The sequence below is a fragment of the Dromiciops gliroides genome, chromosome 4 (genome assembly GCF_019393635.1).
Source record: "Dromiciops gliroides isolate mDroGli1 chromosome 4, mDroGli1.pri, whole genome shotgun sequence".
NCBI lineage: Eukaryota > Metazoa > Chordata > Mammalia > Microbiotheria > Microbiotheriidae > Dromiciops > Dromiciops gliroides.
In genome coordinates, this window is record NC_057864.1 from 338,382,093 (window position 1) to 338,405,472 (window position 23,380).

General features: G+C 38.9%; 1 protein-coding gene across 2 annotated transcripts in view; it reads right to left on the reverse strand.

The window, feature by feature from the left end:
• Window positions 1–21,267, reverse strand: part of SNX3 (sorting nexin 3) — a 42,358-nt gene extending 21,091 nt beyond the window's left edge. Inside the window, exon 1 of one of the 2 annotated variants that reach the window (XM_043962983.1) lies at window positions 20,684–21,267. In XM_043962983.1, the coding sequence (XP_043818918.1) occupies window positions 20,684–20,845 (162 nt within the window). In that variant the 5' untranslated portion in view covers window positions 20,846–21,267. The remainder of the gene's footprint in view (window positions 1–20,683) is intronic. The other variant, XM_043962982.1, reaches the window with a different exon arrangement.
• Between the last annotated feature and the right edge of the window lie 2,113 nt (window positions 21,268–23,380).

The following is a 23,380-nucleotide window of genomic DNA, read 5'->3' on the forward strand; positions in this document are numbered from 1 at the left end:
CTACATGAGAGCTTTCTCAATCCCCTAATTGTTAGTGTTCTCCCCCAAACCAAAATTACTTTACATTTATTTTATGTGTATTTTTGCTATTTAAAAAATTTCCTTTTTGAAATTCTGAACTTCCCAAACACCAAAAAAGACAGCATTTCCATATACAAAATTGGAAATAAAAAACATTATGTGAAGTTTTACATCTGTTAACATACAGCTTGCTTTTAAAAAAAATAAGCATACAATATATTCAATCGATTACTTTCAAAGTTTATTATTATTTTCATTTTGAACTTCCTTCTGTCTTCTGTGCATTCTATGTATTTTTTTAAACTACTGGTAACAATGTTGCTTCTCCCCAGTAGAACACAAGCTCCTTTAAGGGAAGGATGATTAGGTTTGGAGTTTTTTTGTATCCTCAGTGCCTAGGAACATAGTAGGCAATTATCAAGGATGTGTTTGTTCAATTGTATCTTTTTGTTCTGTACAGTTGAGATCGCTAGATAAGTGACCTCTGAACAATCAAGTGTTAATGAATTCATTAAAGAACTTACACCATGAACTAAATAAAAGGTCCATATTCCTTCTCTAAACAATTATTAAGTATCATCACATAAGATGGTAATGCTTCTCCTATCGATAAACAAACCTTAGTGAATGCATACCAATTAGCTGCAGGGAATTAATATGCCACCTACCAATGTGCCACCTAGAGGACAAAAGAACCCCCTCCTCCCCAAAATAATTAAACTAACACATTTTACTACATCACAAAACATCATTTTGCAAACAAACCACAGAAATACCAAAAGGGAAGTTTAATGAGACTTCAAATTCTCTAGAACGCTATATATATATATATATATATATATATATATATATATATATATATATATAGAGAGAGAGAGAGAGAGAGAGAGAGAGAGAGAGAGAGAGAGAGAGAGAGAGAGAGAGGGAGAGGGAGAGGGAGAGGGAGAGGGAGAGGGAGAGGGAGAGGGGACAGGACAAACTAGGTTAAGGAAGGAACAGGAGCCATTCTAGTTCCTCCTTCTCATTTCTCAACCCTCAAATCTTTTTCTGCAAGTATATTTTAGTTTCTTGTCTGTAAACTTTACTAAGAAACTCTACTAGTCAATAATTAGTTTAAAATTAAGACACTTAATTTAACAAGTATTTATGGAATGTCTACTATGTCTTTTAGTATTGTGACACACAAAAGTGGTGTAAAACATGATCTCTATTGTAAAGCAGCTTATAATCTAAAGAAAACCCAGGCAAAAACACAAGAAATAAGTAGCAGATAGAATAAACATAACAACTAAGTGCCAAAAGATGATAGAAAGCTTAAATAAGGAAAAATCAGTGTGTTCTGGAAAAGTATAATGAACTTGGGTTTGTTCTTAAGAAACAAGGAATGAGACTTAGTAAAATACTGCAAATCAGTAAACTTTAAAAAATTAAGTCTTTCAGCCTTAGTCCAAATTTTAAAAATAAATTTGTTCTAAGAATTTTTTCAATTGTTCTTACCCTTTCATGCCAAGCACACTAAATTTATCTTCCCTTATGTCTGCTTACTAAAATGTCCTATGAAAAAACTATTATATGTAAATGTGTTTGACATAGTTGAAGTTTCTAAGCATCCTCATTTCTTCCCTTCCTTAAGAAATTCAAAGAAAGCAAGTATTTTTCCCTCATTCAGTGTAAGCCTACTTCAAATACTACAAAGGTCATATCTGGTGGTCTACATGTTTCAGCCTTGAGCCTAAACCCAGTACATGTGAAGCAAGTAGGAATGTTTCAGGAAATTCAAACTGTATTCCTTCTTTGAGCTTGTTATAAAATTTCTCTTAACTCTACCCATCACCTATTTTATTCAGTAATGGACAGAAAATCAGCTGTTAGAGTTCAGCAATATGATGTTGCGCTGAGTTTAAAAGTTAAACAGTTTCACATTTTATCTACTATAACAGTTAGCTATTACAAGTCATAAAACAACTTTTCTATCTCACTCATCTTGACATTTAAAATAATTTAAAATTACCTTTTGTGTGTGTGTGTGTGTGTGTGTGTGTGTGTGGCAATTGGGGTTAAGTGACTTGCCCAGGGTCATACAGCTAGTAAGTTTTAAGTGTCTGAGGCCGGATTTGAACTCAGGTCCTCCCCTCCAGGGCCAGTGCTCTATCCATTGCGCCATCTAGCCGCCCCCTAAAATTACCTTCTTACAAAAGATGGCATAGTGTATAGAGGGCAAGGGAAAATATATTCAGTGTGTGTGTGTGTGTATATAAAATTTAAGTAACATAAAAACAAGATATCAGTAAAAATAAGAGCTGTACAGTCTAAAGGCAGAGATAAATACTTTTGGGCCAATTCTCAGAGAGAATACTTTGAAGTAGGCTTGGAGAAAGAATGAATCTCACTTGGATTAGAAGCCAATACATCCCTCACACCAAGATGAGAGGGGAAAAACTAAGAGTTTCTATGCCATAAATTATGCCACTATTTTCTCAAATGTCGCTATGGTTTAGTTACATCATACACTACGGACTAGTATATTTCTATACTTAAATGTATTCACACACACACACACATGTACTTTTTCTCTTAATTTCTTCAAGAAAATTCTTCTTTAAAAACTCTAAGCTTGCTCTTTTTGTGGTGACAAGGAATTAGAAATTGAAGGGCTGCCCATCAATTGATGAATGGCTGAACAAGCTGTGGTATATGAATGTAATGGAATTCTATTGTGCTGTAAGAAACTATGAGCAGCAGATTTCAGAGAAACTTAGAAGGATGTGCATGAACTGATGATAAGTGAGATGAGCAGAAACAGGAGAACATTGTACACAGTATCATCAACATTGTGTGTTGATCAACTGTGATAGACTTGATTCTTCTCAGCAATACAATGGTCCAAGATAGTTCCAAAGGACTCAAGATGGAAAATGCTCTCCAAATCCAAGAGAAAAAAAAAAGAATTGTGGAATATGGATGCAGATTGAACCATACTATTTCTTTTGGTTTTGGTACTGTTGTTTTTCTTTTTTGAGGTTTTTATGTTTTGCTCTGATTCTTCTCTTATAACATGACTAACGCAGAAATATGTTTAATGTTATTGTACATATATAACCTATATCAGATTACTTGCTGTCTTAGGGAGGGAGGGAGGGAGAAAAATTTGAAATTAGAAATCTTATAAAAACAAATGTTGAAAACTATCTCTACATGTAACTGGAAAATAATAAAAAATACTTTTATAATAATAAAAAAAAGAGAAGAAAAAAACCTCTAAGTCTTGGCTAAGCTGAAAGGAAAAGGAATCAATGTCTGGCCAAGATGGCAGCCTGAATGAGAGGCATTCTTTGCTCCTCCCCTACATGTACTCCAGCAAACACCTGAAATTCACACCAGACCAAATGTTCAAGAACCCCAATAAGACACTACACTAAATGATTTCTTCCAACCCAGAACTGTACAAAATCCCAGAAACACACAGGCAAAAGGAAAGGGGACCAATAAAGCTAATGCCTATATTGGCTAATAAGCCAGCAGCCACCCAGTACAACCAGAAACATCTGTGGGCTATAAAGCTCTTTATCCAGAGAAAGCGGCAGGGTTCCCTAAAAAAAATAAATAAGGGAAGGGACTGTAGAAGTATACCTAACAGGGGGCAGCTAGGTGGTGCAATAGATAAAACACTGGCCCTGGATTCAGGAGGACCTGAGTTCAAATTTAGCCTCAGACACTTGACATTTACTAGCTATGTGACCCAGGGCAAGTCACTTAACCCTCATTGCCCTGCCCCCCCCCAAAGTATACTTAACAACTAATACAGCATGACAGTGATCAGATATACTCAAATAGGGCCACCCCAGGTCAAGGGGCTCTGAGATACCTTAAACATTTGGTGCTGAGACGTTAGAAGAACCCTGAGGACTCTGACTTCAAAGATCCACAGGGAGCTAACTCAGGGAAGTAAGTCAAGATGAAACCAAGAAGGGCCAACCACTCTATCGAAAAGTACAACAGGGAGCAAAAACTGCTTCTATCACAAAGCCCCAATTCATGAAACTAAAGCTGGAGACATGATTCAATAAAAAAAAAAAAAACCACCAACCAACATAAAATAGTGTAAATCTTGACATGCACCCCCAAAAAGCGTAACAACATAACAATAGCAAGCAATGAGTAACTCAAAAATTAAAGATCTGGATGAAAGAACTGGAAGGTGAACAAATAGTTTAGAAGACAAAATAGTAAATCTTTACCAAGAAATGTGACTCCTTGAAATCTAGAATATACCAAACAGAAATCAATGACTCTGTAAGACAGCCAAAAAAAAAAAAGATATATCTGATATAAAAAAAAAAGATATGGAAAACAGGTCAAGGAGAGATAATTCAAGAATCATCAGAAACCAGGACCTTTTCTCTCCAGAGCCTGGACATTATGATATAGGCGGGGGGGGGGGGGGGGGGGGGGGGGGGGGGGGGGGGGCCGGCAAACAAACCAAAAAACAACCACTTGTCCAGATCTGTCAGAACTAGAAAGCAAAGTAAAAACAGAACCCATTTCTTGAAAGCAGTTCCAAAAGGAAAAAAGTCCCAGGAATGTCATAGCCAAAATCTAGTTTCCAAACTAAAGAGAAAATGACAAGCATTCAGAAAGAAGGTTCCAAAAGAACACACTCAGGATTACACAAGATCTGTGATCTTAGCAACTCCTACTATAAATGAGAGGTAATTTTTGGCAAGCAATATATCAAAATGCAAAATATATAGGCTTAGAACCAAGAATAACTTATCCTGCAAAGCTAAGTATAATCCTACAGAGAGAAACAAAATGGACTGAGTAGAGCTGAGTAGGAACTTTAAAATACAACCACAAGTATTCAGAGCAATCTTAAATGGCTAAATTTATTCAATCAATTGTAAAGGGATGTAGGATGATATACAGAACCTTAATGTCTTCAAAAGGTATTCATTTAAATAAGAACATGAGGCTGGGGGTGGGATGGGGTGAAGATTTGTTCTCTTTCCCCTATTCAAATTCTTATGAAGAAGGGTAAAAAGATAAATACACCAGTGTAGAAAGGAAGATGGGTATGGAACTTTTGGGGGTATATGAAAAAAATATATAAACGTGAAAGAAGGGATGAGGAAAGCACATGGCAGATGAACCTTCATTCTTATTTGAAACAAAGGACAGTTAACACACAGAAACATATACATACAAAATCTGGTGTAAAATCAATACACCAAACTCAACAGGAAAACAAACACAAATAGAGTGAGGGGAAGGGAAATACGGGGTAGGTATTAACTTTTCCCCTCACAAATTTGAAAGTGGGGCACCACCAGCAATAGTGATATCCTCTCTTCCAAAAGACTACTGAAGCATATTAAATGTACTATTGGAGGAGTTGTGAACTTTTCCAACCATTCTGGAGAGCGATTTGGAACTATGCCTAAAAGGTAACCAAACTGTGCATACCCTTTGATCCAGCAATACCACTACTAGGTCCATATATCTCAAAGAGATCATTAAAAAGGAACAAGGACCTACATGTGCAAGAATATTTATAGCAACCCTTTTTGTGGTGGCAAAATATTGGAAATCAAGGGGATACCAATCATTTGGGGAATAGCTGAACAAATTATGGTATATGACTGTAATGTGCAGTAAGAAAGGATTAAGTAAGAAAGAGCAGATTTCAGAAAAACCTGGAAAGTCTTGTACAAACTGATGCAAAGTGAAATGAGCAGAGCCAGGAAAACACTGTACATGATATGGCCAACACTGTGTGATGATCAACTATGAATGACTTAGCTCTTCTCAGCAACACAATGATCCAAGACAAGTACAAAGGACTCAAGATGGAAAATGTTATCCACTTCCAGAAAAAGAACGGATGGACTCTGAATGCAGAGCAAAGCATACTTTTTTCACTTTTTTTTTTTTTTGTAGTTTTTTTCCTTGATCTGTTTCTTCTTTCACAACTGTGGCTAATATAGCAAGAGGGGAGGGAGCAAATTTGGAACTCAGAATCTTGTAAAAATGAATGCTAAAAATTGTCTTGACACATAAATGGGAAAGAAAAAATGCTATAGAATTTTTTTAAACTTAAAAAAATAAAATGCATTATTATAGTACAGAAAGAAGTTCAGAAGGAAGCACGGACAAGCAGAACAGGTTTGAAAGTAACATATACATCACATACTTTTAAAACCTTTTTAAGTTGTAATTTTTAAAATCCTTCCCTCCTCCTACACATCCCTCCCTCAATAACTTGGTCAGGGTAATTATGGGATTCCTAAAGTTACTTTCGATAGTGACAGCAAACCAGACCAGCTCTCTGTGTGAGCTGGGGAAGTCAATATCCATAGATCTTCATTTTCTCAAATAAATGAGAAAAGATTTACTTAAAGAAAATAAGATTGATGGGGTGGGGCCAAGATGGCAGAGGAGAGGCAAGAACTTGCTTGAAGTCTCCCAAATTCCCCTCCAAACAATTTAAAAATAATTCCTTAAATTGAATCCTGGAGTGGTAGAGCTAACAAAAGGTCAGGGTGAAACAATTTTCCAGCTCAAGACAACTTAGGAGGTCAGCAGAAAAGGTCTGTCACACCAGGAGCTCAGCTCAGGCCAAAAATAGCAATGCCAGCAGCAGGTCTTGGAGGTCACAGCAAAAGCAGAGCCCACAAATGGTAAGGGGATTGGACAAGTGGTCAGAATTAAAGGGGATCCCTTGCCAGCCTTGGGTTCAGGACTCTGTTGCATTGCCAATATGAGTTTGCAGGTCACAGTTCCAGGGCAAAGAGGAGTGCTGGCACTTGGAGCTACAGAAAAACAAAGTCCCTTCCTGTATAAAGACCAGAACATGGGCCAGATCATACCACCTGGGAATCACACTACCAAAAACTCACAGACACCACCCCCCCCACCCCCAAACCAGCTCTGAAAATAGCAGCATGAAAAAAATGTGAAGTTTGGGACAGTGTCCTGGCCCACCCTAGGAGCAAAGCCTAACTTTAACAAAAAGTTAAAAATCAAGAAATAGGCTGAAAAAACGAGCAAACAAACAAAACAAAAATCCTAACCACAAAAATTTACTATGATGACAGGGAAGATCAAGACCTAAACTCAGAAGAAGAAAAGGATATCAAAACAACTACAAGCAAGGTCTCAAAGGAAAAATAAATGTGAATTGTATACAAACCCAACAAGAATTTCTGGAAGAGCTCAAAAAGAATTTTAAAATTCAAGTAAGACAGGTAGAAGAAAAATAGGGAAAAGAAATGAGTGATTCAAGAAAATTATGGGGGAAAAAAGCCAAAAGCTTGGTAAAGAAGGCACAAAAATATACTAAAGAAAATAACACCTTAAAAAAGAGAATAGGCCAAACAGTAAAAAGAAGCATAAAACTACAGGGAAAACGAAAACTTAAAAAGTAGAACTGTGCCCCGCCCCCCCCAAAAAAGCCAAACTGGGGGCAGCTAGGTGGCACAGTGGATAGAGCACCGGCCCTGGAGTCAGGAGTACCTGAGTTCAAATCCGGCCTCAGCCACTTAACACTTACTAGCTGTGTGACCCTGGGCAAGTCACTTAACCCCAATTGCCTCACTAAAAAAAAAAAAAACAAGCCGAACTGGCCAAATGAAAAAGATATACAAAAATTTTCTAGGGAAAAAAAAGAGAACTCCTTAAAAAGCAGACAGACAAGTGGAAGCTAATGACTCCATGAGACATCAAGAAACAATAAAATAAAGTCAAAAGAAGGAAAATGTGAAATATCTCATTGGAAAAACAACTGACCTGAAAAAGAGATAAAGTATAAATTTCAATAACTTATTTGGTTTTTTGGGGGGGGTTGTTTTGTTTTGTCTTGTTTTAAGTGAGGCAATTGGGGTTAAGTGACTTGCCCAGGGTCACACAGCTAGTAAGTGTTAAGTATCTGAGGCCAGATTTGAATTCAGGTACTCCTGACTCCAGGGCCGGTGCTCTATCCACTGTGCCACCTAGCTGCCCACTTATTTGGACTCATATAGCTAGCAAATATCTGAATTGATATTTTAATTTAGATCTTCTCAACTTCAAATCCAGATGCTTTTTAAATTGGAAACTGAGAGAAGATAAGTTTTATAACATTGTGGGGACTGACAAAGGGTGTTGGACAAGATGGTCTCTTAAGTTCCTTATAGATGTAAGGGGCTAAAATTCTAGCTAATCTGTCTAAAATATCTAATGAGTGGTCACCAATAAATTATAAGCTTTAGCAAGAGTTAGACTTTTAAGCATTTATTAAAGAGAATAAGAATTTGGTGAAGAGAGAGAAAAAGGACTAGATTCAGCTGTCTATCTCAGTGAGCCAATGTCTCCAGCTCCTCTCCCCTCTGAGGTCCTCCAGAAAGCGAGCAAGAGAACAAGTCTCACCTCTTTTATAGATAGTACCCACGAGCAAACGTCACTTCCTGATGCCAAAGAAAATCGCATGGCTTGCCCTCAGATGCCTTCTCCTCATGGCGGAGCTTTCCTACAGTAACTCCCCAGCAGGTGGCATCACTCTAATCATTATATAGATCTACATCTATGCTTCGATGCTAGAGAATCCAGGGCAATAAAGGGAAGTCTGGAAAGAAAGAAACCCAGGAGGGACAGTCAATACTAGCAGTGAATGGCTCTTTCTATTTAGGCCAGCCTCTGGTATTGTAATTGGGGGTAAGTTTATTTTGTCCTCCTTAACTACAAGGGAATATGGTTTAAATAAATAAAGTCAAGAACACTTGATTTAATTTTTTTTTCATGACTTACTACCATAAGAAACCTAAGGGAGAGCCCACCAGGATGAGTGGCTATAACCCTTAAGTATATAAAACCTGGTAGGTCTAAGGCAAGTGGAACTAGGAAGAAAACCAAATGACCCAGATAACAAACACTGCCATGAAGAATGCTACAAGGGAATAATCAGGGTAAGATTTGTACTTAATCCAACAATATTTAAGTAGGTTTTAAATTTTTAAAATAATGAACAATACTTATATTAGCTTGTGTGACATTAAATTTGATGCAATCAGGATCATTACCACAAAGGAAAGAGGGACAATTATAATGACTGATAAATTTTGGAGTCCAGTGCCTAATACCAAAGAAATTCTACCAAGTCCTCTGTGCATCCTTATTTAGATTAACAAAGATACAATCTATGTACCTTAAATGTGTGCATTTCAAAATGCTCCCTAGGCTCTCCAGAGTACTTCCTCCTACCAGTCCAAGGCTACTCAGAGCTAGCCTGTAATCCTGTAATTCTGGACAGAAATGGTTTTCCCAAGAATTATTAAGTATGGTTTTTTTGCCTCTCAATTTACAGAAAAGATAGTTGGGTGGCCAGCAAAGCCAATTAGCACATTAAATTTATATTCTTTTTGAATGTAAATATTACCACTGGTGGCGTGTAGACTATGCTATGAATGGAGCCTATACTTTTCTTCTTTGAGTTTCCTTTAGAACCAAATCATCACAGCAACATGCCTAAAATTAAGGTATAACTAAAAGATTTTCTTTAAACAAAATGCAGTCATGATATCTATAAAATAATAGAAAAAATATCATGTGAATCAGATATCCTGATTTCTTGAAACCCATAGGGCCTGTTCAAAATTATCTTTCTAGACTTTGAAACTTAGGATCACAAACTGGATAAGTGTAAGCATTTCCTCCCTAAATATATGGAGTACAGAGAAATAGATTACTACTCCCGATGATCTTGTTCAGAGTGGAAACTAGAAGGTTCAAAGGCTTGCCAATAATATTGAATATCGTCTGTTAAAATTTAACTTAGATTCAATGCTGGAAAATGATTTATCAATTCACCATTAATTCACCTAACATCACATAGCAACAATAGACTTTAAATTTTTTATTCTAATTTGTCACTAAAGTGGCAAGTTTTACAACACTGAACAGTATTGTATTATTACTTTGATGACCATGTTTTCCAGTCAGTAATTTAAGAAAACAAAAAAACTCTAAGAAAATGTGGGATAGGACAAAGAACAGATGACTTAAGAGTCAGGAGACCTGGGCCCAAGTCCCAGATCTGCCATTCACTAACCATGTGAGCAGAGACAAGTTACAACTTCTCATCTTCAGTTTTCTTCACCTATAAAATGGGAACCAGACAATCACGCAACATGTCTAAAATTAAGACAAAACTAAAAGGTTTTTTAAAAACAAAATGCATAATCATATTTCTATAAAAATAATGGAAAAGTGATCATTTAGTACTCATGTAATTACCTACATTTCATAGCACTTCATTAAACAATCTCTAGCTATGGGTTAGATAATACTGGGGAGAGAAAAGTAATAAATTTTGCAATCTTAAAAGGGCCATTGAAAAGAAAAAAGCAAAGAACTAGAATCTAAGAGGGGAAGGTACCCTCTATGCTGTCTTGTCTTTCAGTAGAACAGACTAGAACAACTGATTATCCCTCACCTTCACTACCTGACCAGCCCATTTTCATTTCCAAGAATGGATCTTTTTGATATCTTTTATATTGCAATGTATGAAGAAGTAAATCTCTCCAATGATCTTTGGGAGACCTCCAATATTGATTCTTCAGAGTTTATGGCATTTAATGATTTGCTGCTATATAACATCTCTAGAAGAATACCCCCAAATAAGAAGAAAACAACCCATATGTACACAAATATTCACAAAGGCACCTTTTGTTGTTACAAGGAAGTGGAAGTCTTGAGGGGATGCCCATCAATTGAGAAATGGCTGAATAATGTTAATTCTTCAGTTTGTGCATTCTATGATTTCACACATTATCACCCAATAATCTTCCCACTCAGATGCCTCAAACTTCAGTGCAAGCTAGCAACCACTTCTCCCCTTCTACACTGGGCCCTGAGGCAAGTTATAACCTAATCCTACCCTGGGTACTCATAAAAGCAACCACCACCAAAAATACATCTGTTTCTGTTCCCCCAGCAAATACTTTCCTTCCTCCATATTACCTTGCAAGAGTAGCAAGTACATGGCAGAAGGTAGGCTCCATGCCCTGGCTATAGAGCCCACCTAGCCTCTTTTGATTTAGGATGGCATAACCTGAGTCACAGAGGATGAGCAGGCATGGAAGGGTTGTTATTTGAATCATAATCTCATTGTTCTTCCAAGTTTCTCTACTGCTGTCAAGCACACTGCCATCCTTCTAAACACCCAGGTTCATAACCTCAGTGTCATCCTCAACTCATTCATATCACATAACCAAACAGTTGCCCAATCTTGTCATTTCTACCTCTGTGACATTTCTCAGATTGGTCTCATTTTTCCACTCATATGACACCTCTTGCTAGAATACTGCAATAGCTTCCTAATTAGTCTCCTTGCTTCAAGTCTCTCCATTCTCCAACCCATACTCCACAGTCAATTAAATGATTTTCCTAAAGCAGCTGTGACATTGCCACCCCCCTACTCAATAAACCCCAGTTGTTCCCTAAAAACTCAAGAATCAAAAATAAACTCCTCTGGTATTTAAAGCATTCCTTAATCTAGCCCCAACCTACCTTTCCAGCTTCCATCTTAGTATTTCTTAAACATACGAAAATGCAACTAAAATACCCAAATATGAAAAAGGAAATTACAGTATAATATCCTTGATTAAACAGAACAATGTAAAGAAAAGGCTTTGACTACATTTACAATGAAAACTTTTCTGCTGAGTTGAAATTGAAGGCAATTCCACTTTTGCTTGTTGTTTTTGCCACGTGTATGGTGAATATTTACACAAGAATCACTCTTGCTGAAAAGCTATTATTTCAAGTTATGACCTATTACTTGATTACTGTATTGTGTATTTTTCAATTAAAAAAAGAAAATTTTAAATCTAAAAACAATCCAAATGTGTAGCTACAATGATCAAAGGAAATAGTAACCAACAACTATTATTTATGTTCCCCAAGACACAGACACATAGATTTTCCAAAAATAAACATATCCAACAAATAACACTACACTCACTAAAAATATTATTAGCCATATTTTTAATAAAAGCAAAAAGGTGTTTTGGTACCATTAATTTCAAAATATTTAAAGTTTTTATTTCATCTTTATCTCATCTTTTAAATTTTTAATTATTTATGATTTATAAAATACATAATGTTAATACATTACAAAACTTCTAAGTAAATATACATACACTGGATTACACAACCAAATTCTTTTTTCTCTACCAAAAATGAAAACAGGTGAAATTTCATATATTTCATATTCTCTGCACCTTTTAGTCAATTGTATGACTGTTGGGGCAGCTAGGAGGCGCAGTGGATAGAGCACCGGCCCTGGATTCAGGGGGACCTGAGTTCAAATCCGGCCTCAGACGCTTGACACTTACTAGCTGTGTGACCCTGGGCAAGTCACTTAACCCCAATTGCCTCAACAAAAAACAAAACAAAACAATTGCATAACTGCAAGGATATCTCTGCTATAGAATGCAGTTTGCAAAAAATTTTCCTGTTCTCAAAGATTCAAAGATGCCCTTGACACATATGTAAATATTCTCAAAGATTTTGTAGAGGTAAGAAAGTAGGCATGAGTTAGTACTTAAAAACACACACACACACACACACACAGATTAGCCATTGATTATAACCCCAATTATATATATATAAAACTAAGAAATGCTAATAAGGTTTACCTGACAAATCATGTTTAGTCAATTCACAGCTAGACATTTTGCTACAAACTATATTTAAATGACCAGTTTTTCAAAAGCATTAAAGCAACAATATTTAATAAACATCACCCACATATTAGTTCAGGATTCAAAAATGTAGTCTTTGTCTTCAATAAGCACACAGTCTGAAAAGGGATATGTAATACTACATGTATACCAAAAGCCACAGGAAAAGCAGACTCAGAAACTGCTCCTGCCTTTCACACCAACTCCCCTCCTCTCAAAGAAACCCTGGGCCAAAGACATGAGGACACCAGCAATGTGTCAAGAAGCTTTCCGGGACAGTTCTGTCCTAAAAAGCCCCTCCCTCAGCCCCTTAGCCTCCCTCACCTGAAGTAACGGTTCTGGCTGCCGAGGTTCTTGTCCATTGCATCAAGGGAGCCCATCCCCCAGTATTTCTTTAGCCGGATCCCATCAGAGAAGAAATATTCACCCGGGGCCTCTGTGGTGGCCGCCAACAGAGAGCCCATCATCACTGTAAGGAGACAGCTTCTGCTCAGCAAGCCCCTTCAACCTGCTCTCTCCTGGCACATACAACCATAGACATGTGTACAGAGAGGCTATGCGGCTCTATGCCTGATCCACACCCTTTCTCAAGTATCCTCCTGCTTGTCAGGTCCACACAGAATTTAAAGCAGGAAAGAGCCAAGTACATTTATGTACTGCATATAATCCACATATGAAATATTTTATGTATGTATATATAAATATATAGCACATACAACTATATCTGTGACTATTCCCCTTATAGCTACATAAAGTAAAAAATGCAGCTAGGTGGCTCAGTGGATAGCATGCCAGGCCTGTAGTCAGGAGGACTCATCTTTCTGAGTTCAAATCTGGCTTCAGACACTTATTAGCTGTGTGACCCTGGGAAGTCACTTCACCCTGTTTGCCTCAGTTTCCTCATCTGTAAAATTAGCCCAAGAAGGAAATGGCAAACCACTCCAGTATCTTTGCCAAGAAAATCCCAAATGGGGTCATAAAGAGTCAGACAGGACTGAAAAAATAATCTATGATCTCAAAAGGATAAAAAATTACTGTAATGATGAGAATCACATGGGACTTACTCTAAAAAAAAACTTCACAAAACAATTCTGAAAGAGGACAAAGGCATAATTTGGCAGAAGGGAGTAAAAAGAGCACTCAACAAAGGAGAAAAATGAATTAAGTTAGGTGGTATAGAGAATAGGGTGCTGGGCCTGGAGTCAGGAAGACCTGAGTTCAAATGTGACGTGTTTCAGGAGGCACTGGAGCTTTCTCCAACCATGATTACTTGTTTGCTATATCCTTCAGGTAGTAATAAATGTTAGTTCAGTATCCATATTCTCTTACCACACTGGGATGCTGTCATACTGAACGTGAAATTAAGTGGATTATCAGTTGAAAACTGGTCTTAATTAAAGCAATTCAGTTAATACAACAGCTTACTCAAATCAGAGTGTATGTATGTATATACATATATATGTTTTTCAGAAGTATGAAATCCTAAATGAGGCATTGCACATCAGACAAAACACAGGTCAGAGATCAGCAACAAAGAATACTCCTATCAGATTCAACCTGGACCCTCCATTATTTTACCCACCTAATATTCACCCATCACATTTGTTGGCACTGTTCATATGAATATAGACAATGGGCCACACTTGAAGGGAGAAAGATCAGTAAAGCTTTTTAATACTGGGCCAGCTAGGTGGCGCAGTGGATAGAGCACTGGCCCTGGATTCAGAAGTACCTGAGTTCAAATCCGGCCTCAGATACTTAACACTTACTAGCTGTGTGACCCTGGGCAAGTCACTTAACCCCAATTGCCTCACTAAAAAAAAAAAAAAGAAAGAAAAAAAAAAAGAGAGAATACTAAATACACATCTTTTATTGGTGGTTTTGTGTCCTAATTTTGAACATCAATCATTGTTCTACTGATTTAGATGATGTGGGAGGACATCAGAAAATCAGTTGGAAGGGATATCACATATCATCAGTCCAATTCCCCAGTATACAGTTAATACTTCATATAATATCCCAACAGATCATCTAATCTTTGCTTGAAGATTTGTAATAATCAAGATTCTGCCAACTTAGAAGGTCTTCCAATCCAATTTTGCACCAGTTTGTTACCAAGTTCTTCTTTATACTGGGCATAAGGATGAATTACTTAATTTAATCACAATGTACAAGTGTATACAGGGTAAAGCACCAGCCCTGGATTCAGCAGGACCTGAGCTCAAATCTGGCCTCAGACACTTGACACTTACTAGCTGTCTGACCCTGAGCAAGTCACTTAACTGTCATTGCCCTGCCAAAAAAAAAAAAAAAAGGCAAACAGAAATAAGAGTTTTATATTAGTTTCCTGCCCAATTTTTCCTCTCTCTCTCTCTCTCTCACACACACACACACACACACACACACACAAAACAAGTGTATACAGTGAATGAATGTTCTTTCCTGCTGAACACAAATCGATATGCCTGTGATCCTTAGCAAAGCACTTAACCTGTTTGCCTCAGTTTCCTTAACTGTAAAATGGGGATAATAACATTGCCTACTTTGCAGGGTTGCTATGAGAATCAAATGAGATATTTATAATAGGTGCTATATAAATTCCCTTTCCCTTCAGAATGGTAATTTATGCCCTTAGGAGCCATCAAGATGCAACTAGCTTCTTTTATAACTCCTGATAACAGAACTGTTCAATTGTTTCTCTTTCTTGTCACTGACTCACTTTCTGGTGTTTGCAGCCAACCAGTTTTAATCTTTGATGTTCTCTTCTTATTCTATTCTTTGTCACCATTCACCTGTCATTCACCTCAAGTTCTTTTTGATGTTAAAGCTATTAATACCAGTTGTATTGAAAAGCTTTTGGCAACTATTTTGTCATTACTTCTGAGTAGTCCTGACTTTGCCTCCTAAAGATATTTTTCAGCCTATATCTTGGTTTAGAGGATTCAAACACAAAGAGAATGGAAGATTTGCAACATGTTATAATAGTACAAAGATCAGCAACTTGGGAGGCTTTCCAATGAGACCTGATAGTACTGGCTGTAAAACTAATTAGCTAGGGGCAGCTAGGTGGTGAAGTGGATAAAGCACCGGCCTTGGATTCAGGAGTACCTGAGTTCAAATCCGGCCTCAGACACTTGACTTACTAGCTGTGTGACCCTGGGCAAGTCACTTAACCCCCATTGCCCAGCAAAAAAAAAAAAAAAAAAAAAACTAATTAGCTGTGTAACATCTGTAAGAATGGATTCAAATGGATGAAATGGTTTAACTCAATAGGTCCTCCTCTTTTGGTGAAGAGTAGCCAATTTTTATTTCCCTAAAGCCATAGTAGTTACAATGGCTAAAGAAGTTAAGAAGCAGAGTTAGAAAGAGAAGACATTTGGGGCGGCTAGGTGGTGCAGTGGATAAAGCACCAGCCCTGGAGTCAGGAGTACCTGAGTTCAAATCTGACCCCAGACACTTGACACTTACTAGCTGTGTGACCCTGGGCAAGTCACTTAACCCCAATTGCCTCACCAAAAAAAAAAAAAAAAGAAAGAAAGAGAAGACATTAATGGTAGCATGTCCCTCCTTAATGATAATGGAGAGGAGAGGAACATGGTAGCAGTAGCCAGCTGAGAAATCAATTATGTAGACCTTAAAATCAATAGGATGATTTAAAAAACAAGACATTTCATCACTTGGCTCTGGACATTTTCTCTGGCTTTACCCCACACCCAGAATGTTCTCCCTCCTCCTCCTCTCTACTGACCTCCCTGGCTTCCTTTACATCCCAATTAAAATCCCATTTTTTACTAAAAGCCTTCAGCTAACCCCTCAATTCCCATGCTTTTCCTGTTGTTTTCTTTTTATCCTGTATATACCTTATTTTATACTATATTTGTTTGCATGTTATCTCTCCTATTAGATTGTAAGCTCCTTGAAGGCAGTGACTATCTTTTGCCTCTTTTTGTATCCTCAGAACTTAGCACAGTCCCTGACACATGGTAGATGCTTAATAAATATTTTCTGAATACCAATATGTATTGGACTAGATGATCACCAGTGTTTCTTTCGGTTACAAATTTTATGATCCTACTTAGGGGAGGTAGTACAACCGATTATGAGTACAAGTTTATCTGTTCAGTCATTTTTCAGTTGTGTCCAAATTTTCATGACCCCATTTGGGCTTTTCTTGGCAAAGACAGAATGGTTGCCATTTCCCTCTTCAGCTCATTTTACAGATGAGGAAACTGAGGCGAACAGGGTGAAGTGTCTTGTATAGCTAGTAAGTGTCTGAGGCCAGATTTGAAATGAACTCGGGTCTTCCTGACTCCAAACCCAGTATTCTATCCACTGCACCAGCTAGCTGTCCCACAGCTTTATTTACAGACCCTGAAAAATGTAACATACTTTGTAACTATAAGATACTACATTAAAAAAAAAAACTATTAAAATGTTAGTTTTTCTTTGGGTTAATATCCTAACCATGTTGGCATGTAATGCAAAAGTTACCAAGATAACTATTCCAATCCAACAAGTCTTTGGTGGATCCAGGGACCACTGAGGTTATGTAGAACAAGAGGGGGACAAGCCATTGCATGTCATTTCCTTCTTTTCAAAGCCTTAAATCATTTTACCCAATGATTCGGCTTCATGTTTGCCAATGTTAGGATTTTAAAAGATGTACACGATATCTTCCTTCGATGGTTTTTTCCATGCTGCCTTTTGAAGCTAAGAACAGGCTTATCAATAACAAAATCAAGCAATTTAATTGATCCAATTGCAAAACATGTCCCTTTTACTTGTTTGAAAAATTCACGAAACAGAAACTTATTCTAAAATTTAGTTAAATGGTGCACTGTGATGCCTTTAATTACAGTTTTTTTTAGAACATCAAGATACTAAGTTCATAACAGATGTTAACATGACAAAATTTCAATACCTAAGACTAGAAATTCTTAACTTCTGCAGCAATTTTGCTTTAAAGTTACACCATAAACCAAAACAAGAGTAGCTACTCCATTTCCTTCTTAGCCCAAATAATCCCAGGTCCTTTTGGCTTTCCCAAACCTTTAATCATTTCTGTTGTTCTCCTTCAGACTTACTAAACCACCAGAATAGTTTTTAAAAAATGATCACCATGGCATTTTCAAAACCTAGGGATACTAATCTTGTTCATTACAGACTTAAAGTGCTACCTTTGTGCCCAAATGTTAATGGAGAATAGCTAACTTGCACCTTAATCTGCCATCATGCAAACAAAATTACTCCAAAAATTAGTCAGCTTTTATGAAATTTAACATTGTCATCCTACTCATTCCCTTCTCAGGTCGCTTCTGACTTTTCCATCATGTTTCGGCTTCAGTCTCACCTTGAAATTTCCTTCAGAGCCTGGGACCTCCTCATGCTTGAACAGCCCATCAGCCATTGACACCCTTCTCCCACTAGTGAGTTCCTTCCTAATCCTCCATTTTAGGGAGGGGTCCCTGCCTTGCCAACCTTTATTTCCTTCCAGGGATTTTGAAAACACTAATTCCTATTCCCTCCTTAAAAAATCCCAGCATTTCATACATATTAGTTAATAATGACCATAATTAGGACTTTTTTGAATGTTAATTCCATATGCAATCACTTTAATAAAAATATTTAATAAAATGTCCACATTTTATATTCTTAATCTCATCTCATTTAAAGTAAATCTTTTTTAAAACCTGGGCTCCCTGAAGAATTAAAAAAAGAACCCTAAGACCAACAAGAGAAAAAAAAATTAAGATTCCATTTAGTACAAAAAGACAGCAAATACTTTCAGGGGAAGCATCAGTGTTTTTAAAAAAGGAAGTATAAGAAGAAAATTCTGATTCATCTGTGTGGCAGGATATACTAGCTATGGAAGCTCAGACATAAGAATGCTGAGATCTGCTTTATCAGAAAAGGGCAAACTCATTGATGAATAAAGGCAGATGGGATAGTTCTGTTAGATAAACTGTCACATAATGTTAAATTAACTGTCATGAAAGAAATCAAAGACAAAAACAAGGGTCCAATATATAACATAATATTCATAAAAGTGCTTTTATCATAGCAAGAAACTGGAAACAAAGTAGATACCCATCATCTGTGCAATGGCTTGAAAAAAACTATGGTATACAAATATGTTAATTATATATGATAAAAGAAAAATCTGGAAAAACATAAGAAGATTTTTATGAACTGATGCAGAGTAAAATAAGAACAAAACCAATATACATAATGACTGTATAACAAGGTAAATTAAAAGATCACTAAAATAAAGCCTAGAGAACAAATAATGAAACACCTTGAGGGCACAGAAGTGGGGAGGTGGGGGAAACACTACAAGCAGGACTGAATGTGTTATATATCACTGGATGCAAACCACTACCCTGAATGTTTTTGTATTTCTTTTTTAATTATCAGGAAGGCTTCATTTTAGAAAGGGTGGAGGAAATATACTCTCAAAAAATGACTGATGTAACTACAAAAACATCAACAAAACTGTTTGTAATCTAATGTCAATATGTTCTATGGTACCTTCCATTTGAGGAAAGTGACACTTAGGTACAATGATGTTTGGATTCTTTAAGTTCAATAAAACTTCATCTATTTAGCAAAGAGAAAGAACAAGGCAACTAAAAATACTGAACTGAGTTTCATTTTAAAATAAAAGTCGATGTTTCACAGGTAAAAATTTTGCATTAGCCAAAAACATTAAAATGGGAGAATGAAGTCCAAGAGTGGTTGAAGCCATTTTCTTAAAGACTTCAATTACTACAACTTAACACTAATTTATTTATGTAAATTTTAGTTCATCCAAAGCCAAAATTCTGTTATACCTAATTTTAATCAACTAATTTGTTATGTTTTAACAGCTGGATTAGTCTTATGCAATTAATTTTTAAAAGATACTTACCTTGATACATGGGTAAATTCTTTAATGTTGAACTACAAAGAATGAAGCACTATTCTCAATTAGCATCTTTCAAATCATCTGAATTACTTATCCCCAACAAATACTAGTCAGGAAATTATAAGTGTGTGTTTCTACTTCAGTTGATTCTTTCATTCAGTGAAGTGCAAATCTTGAAATTAGAGTGTGTCTGTGTGTATTACCTAAATGAGAAGATTTTCCTTAATACAGTTTTAGTTCCCGGATTGTGGGATGTGTAACAATCTTTCCTAAGGCCCCTAGCTATCATGGTGGCCAAGACCAAAGGGTCCTAGGCCTCTTCGATCCATTCCTTTAATCTTTAATTCAAATCCAAATCAACAGCACCTATTGGTGAGTTTTCCTCTCTTTTTTTAAAAAACTGTGCTTCCCACAGTTTGCTAGATTAAGATGGTGTGAACACCCCAAGGCCTTTCCAGGCATGTAGATGCCAATACCCCAGCTACTAGGGAAGGGCTTGGAGCAGCCAGTTTGACAACTACTGGGAAACAGGTCTCCAGGAAAAGAAAGCGGGGGTGGCTTCAAATTAAATACCGCTCTTTTCCCTTCGCACCCCAGTCCCTAAAAGCTGTCGATTTAAAAGACGTTTCTTTCCCTTCCCCCACCCCACCTCCGTAGTTCCAAACCTAAATGTCATCCCGCAGATAAGGACAGGAGGCTCCAGGGGTGGGGTGAGCCGGAGCCCCTCCCCTCCAACGCGGGGGGTCTCGGCCCCAAGCAGACGCTGTGATGACATTCCCCTCTCTCCTACCCCTATCCCACGCCAAACATACCCCTTCGGGGACACCCCCACCCCCACCCACGAAAAGCCCGATGTCAACGACCAAAGTCCGAAGGGGAAGGAGGGAAGGACGGAGAGACCCCCGCCGCCTTCGCTCCCGCACCGCCACGCCCCATTGCGGGCTAAGGGCCCCGTAGGTGGGCAAGGGAGCGCTAGAAGCGGGGGGCGTCAGTCTGGGCCAAGGGGTGGGCCGGGGAGGGCCGAGGACGGAAAAGGCCTCACCTTGACCCTGATCTCATAGGTGGTGAAGCGGCCTCGGCCGACCCCCACGGTCTGCGGGTTGCTCACGTCGATCTCGAGGAAGTTGCTGGGCGGCCCGTAGGCGTCATTCAGGTTCTGCGGTTTGGTGATCAGCCGCCGGGTGTCCGCTACGGTCTCCGCCATTTCGCCGCTGCTGCTCCCTCCTCCTCCTCCTCCTCCTCCTCCTCTTCCTCCTCCTCCTCCCGCCGCGGCCGCTGCTTCTTCTTCAACCTCCACCGCCGCCGCCGCCGCCGCCGCCCACCCGGGGGAAACCGAGCTCGAGCTCGCGCGCTCCCGCACGCCGGCACGCACGCGCGCGCGCTCTCGTTCTACCGTCGCTCGCTCGTTCGCTCGCTCTCCCCCACCCTTGGGGGCTACTGCGCGGGAGGGAGAGGAGGCTTGGGCGCGCGGTCACCCTGCAGTGCGAAACCCTCCCGAGTCTCTAGGGGAAAACAGCTGACTCGAGTGCGGGAAAATGCAAGCACACGCAGACCAGCTGCAGGGAGGCCCCAGGGAGGAGGGAGGGATGGAGGAAGGAGCTGCAGGAGGGGGCGGGAGGGTGTTCAGGTCGGGGGAAGGGGGGCGCGAAAGGCACCACGGAACTTGTAGTCTTCCCGACTCTTTCGCCCAGTGTGAGAAGGAACGTGCTTGTGGAGGAAGACCGGGGTCCAAGTAAGACTACAACTCCCAAAATGCACAAGGAGAAAATCGCACACAATGAAGGGGTTTGGGCCAAGGGTGTTCAAGGGCCCGCCCGCAGGAAAAAAAAAGGGGGAAAACGGGATGGGCTCCTCGGCTAGTTTCTTCTGTGTCAGCGATGCTGGGACTGGGGTGATTAGAACACCGGAAATGTCGGTCACGAGGAAGGGAGACGTGGCGGGGGAAGGGTTAAGTGAGTTAAATCTATGGAAGGTGAAAATTGCAATGGTTTGAGGACAAAATCCAAGCAAGAGCAAAGGGATGTGCAGTAAAAACTGACAATTCCAGCCCCTCCCATTGTTCTAATGAAGCACTAACAAATACTCTTTAGGTCATCTTTTAGTTTGTTTGTTTTGATATTTCAACCGTCTGAAGAAAGCACCTAAATTCTATCTTGGATAGAGTGCTGGGCCTGGAGATAGGAAGATTTGAGTTCAAATTCAGCCTCTGACGCTTCCTGGCTTGGTGACTGGGCAAGTCACTTAACTTCTGTCTGCCTCAGTTTCCTTAACTGTAAAATGGGGGTGATAACGGTACCTGCCTCCCCGGGTCGTTCTGAGGATCAAATGAAATTATGTTCCTAAAGGGTCTGGAACATAGGAGGCATTTAATTAATGCTTTTTTCCTCCCTCCCCTCTCCTCTGAAGACATGGCTAAGAAGGACGCTTGGAGATCATCTGATTAGGTCACCAGGTGCTGTCACAATCTCAAAGGTAAACGTATTCAACATTTTTTTTATATCTATAGCCTTGAAGAAAGTCTTTCAACACTTCCACTTTGCTATTTTATCGGGAGGTCACTTCAGCTCTCCAGATAAGTCTGAGAATGGGTCCTGCCAGCCACCAATATATACTTTATATTTTCAAGGTTTGTACCTTTTCTCACAACAACAGTGAGGTACAGTCAGTCAAGAACTGTTAGCACTGAAGAAACAGATGAAGTGATTTAGGAGCACAACTAGTAGGTGTCTAGGCAGGAATCAAACCCAGGTGTCCTGGTTCAACTATCCCTCCGCTATACCAGCATGTCCAGCATTCTTTCTACTACACCATCAGAGAATCTCAGTTCTGGAAGGGACATCAGAGACCAGCCACTGCAAACTACGTCTGGATAATAATCCTCTTTACAGTGCCCAAAGAATGGTCCAGTCTTTGCTTAAGTCAGTTAGCCAATAAACATTTACTAAAGCATCTACTATGGTCTGGAGATGGCAGAGTGGATAGAGTGCTGGCCCTGGAATCAGGATGACCTGAGTTCAAATCCAGCCTCAGACACTTATTAGCTGTGTGACTTTGGGTAAGTCATTTAACCCTGTTTGCCTCAGTTTCCTAATCTGTAAAACGAGTTGGAGAAGGAAATGGCAAACCACTCCTGTATCTTTACCAAGAAAACTCCAAATGGGGTCACTTAGAGTCAGACACAATGAACAACAATAACAATATGGAGCAGAACAACAACAAAAAAGGGCAAAAGACACTTCCTGCCCTTCAGGAGATCACAATCTAATGGAGGAGACAATGTGCAAACAGCTATGTGCAAACTAACTATATATGGGATAAATAGGAAATAATCAACAGAGGGAAGGCACTAAAATTAAGAGACATAGGAATATGCTTCCTGTAGAAGGTGGGATTTAAGCTGACTTGAAAGAAGTCAAGGAAGCTGGGAGATATGAGATATGAAGAGGGAGAGCATTCCATGTATGCCAGGGAAAATGTCTGGAGTCTAGAGATAGAGTATCTCCTATGAGGAGCAGCAAGGAGTCTGTGATAGTGGATCGAAGAATGCCTTGAGGGTTGGGGGTGTGGTGTAAAGTCTAAGTAGACTGGAAAGGTAGGAAGGAAACTAGTTTGAATGTCAAACAGGATTTTATATTTGATCCTGGAGGTGATAGGAAGCCACTGGAATTTCTTGAAGGCGGGGGACAGAGTGACATGGTCAGACTTGTGCTTTAGGAAAATCACTTTGGCAGCTGACCAG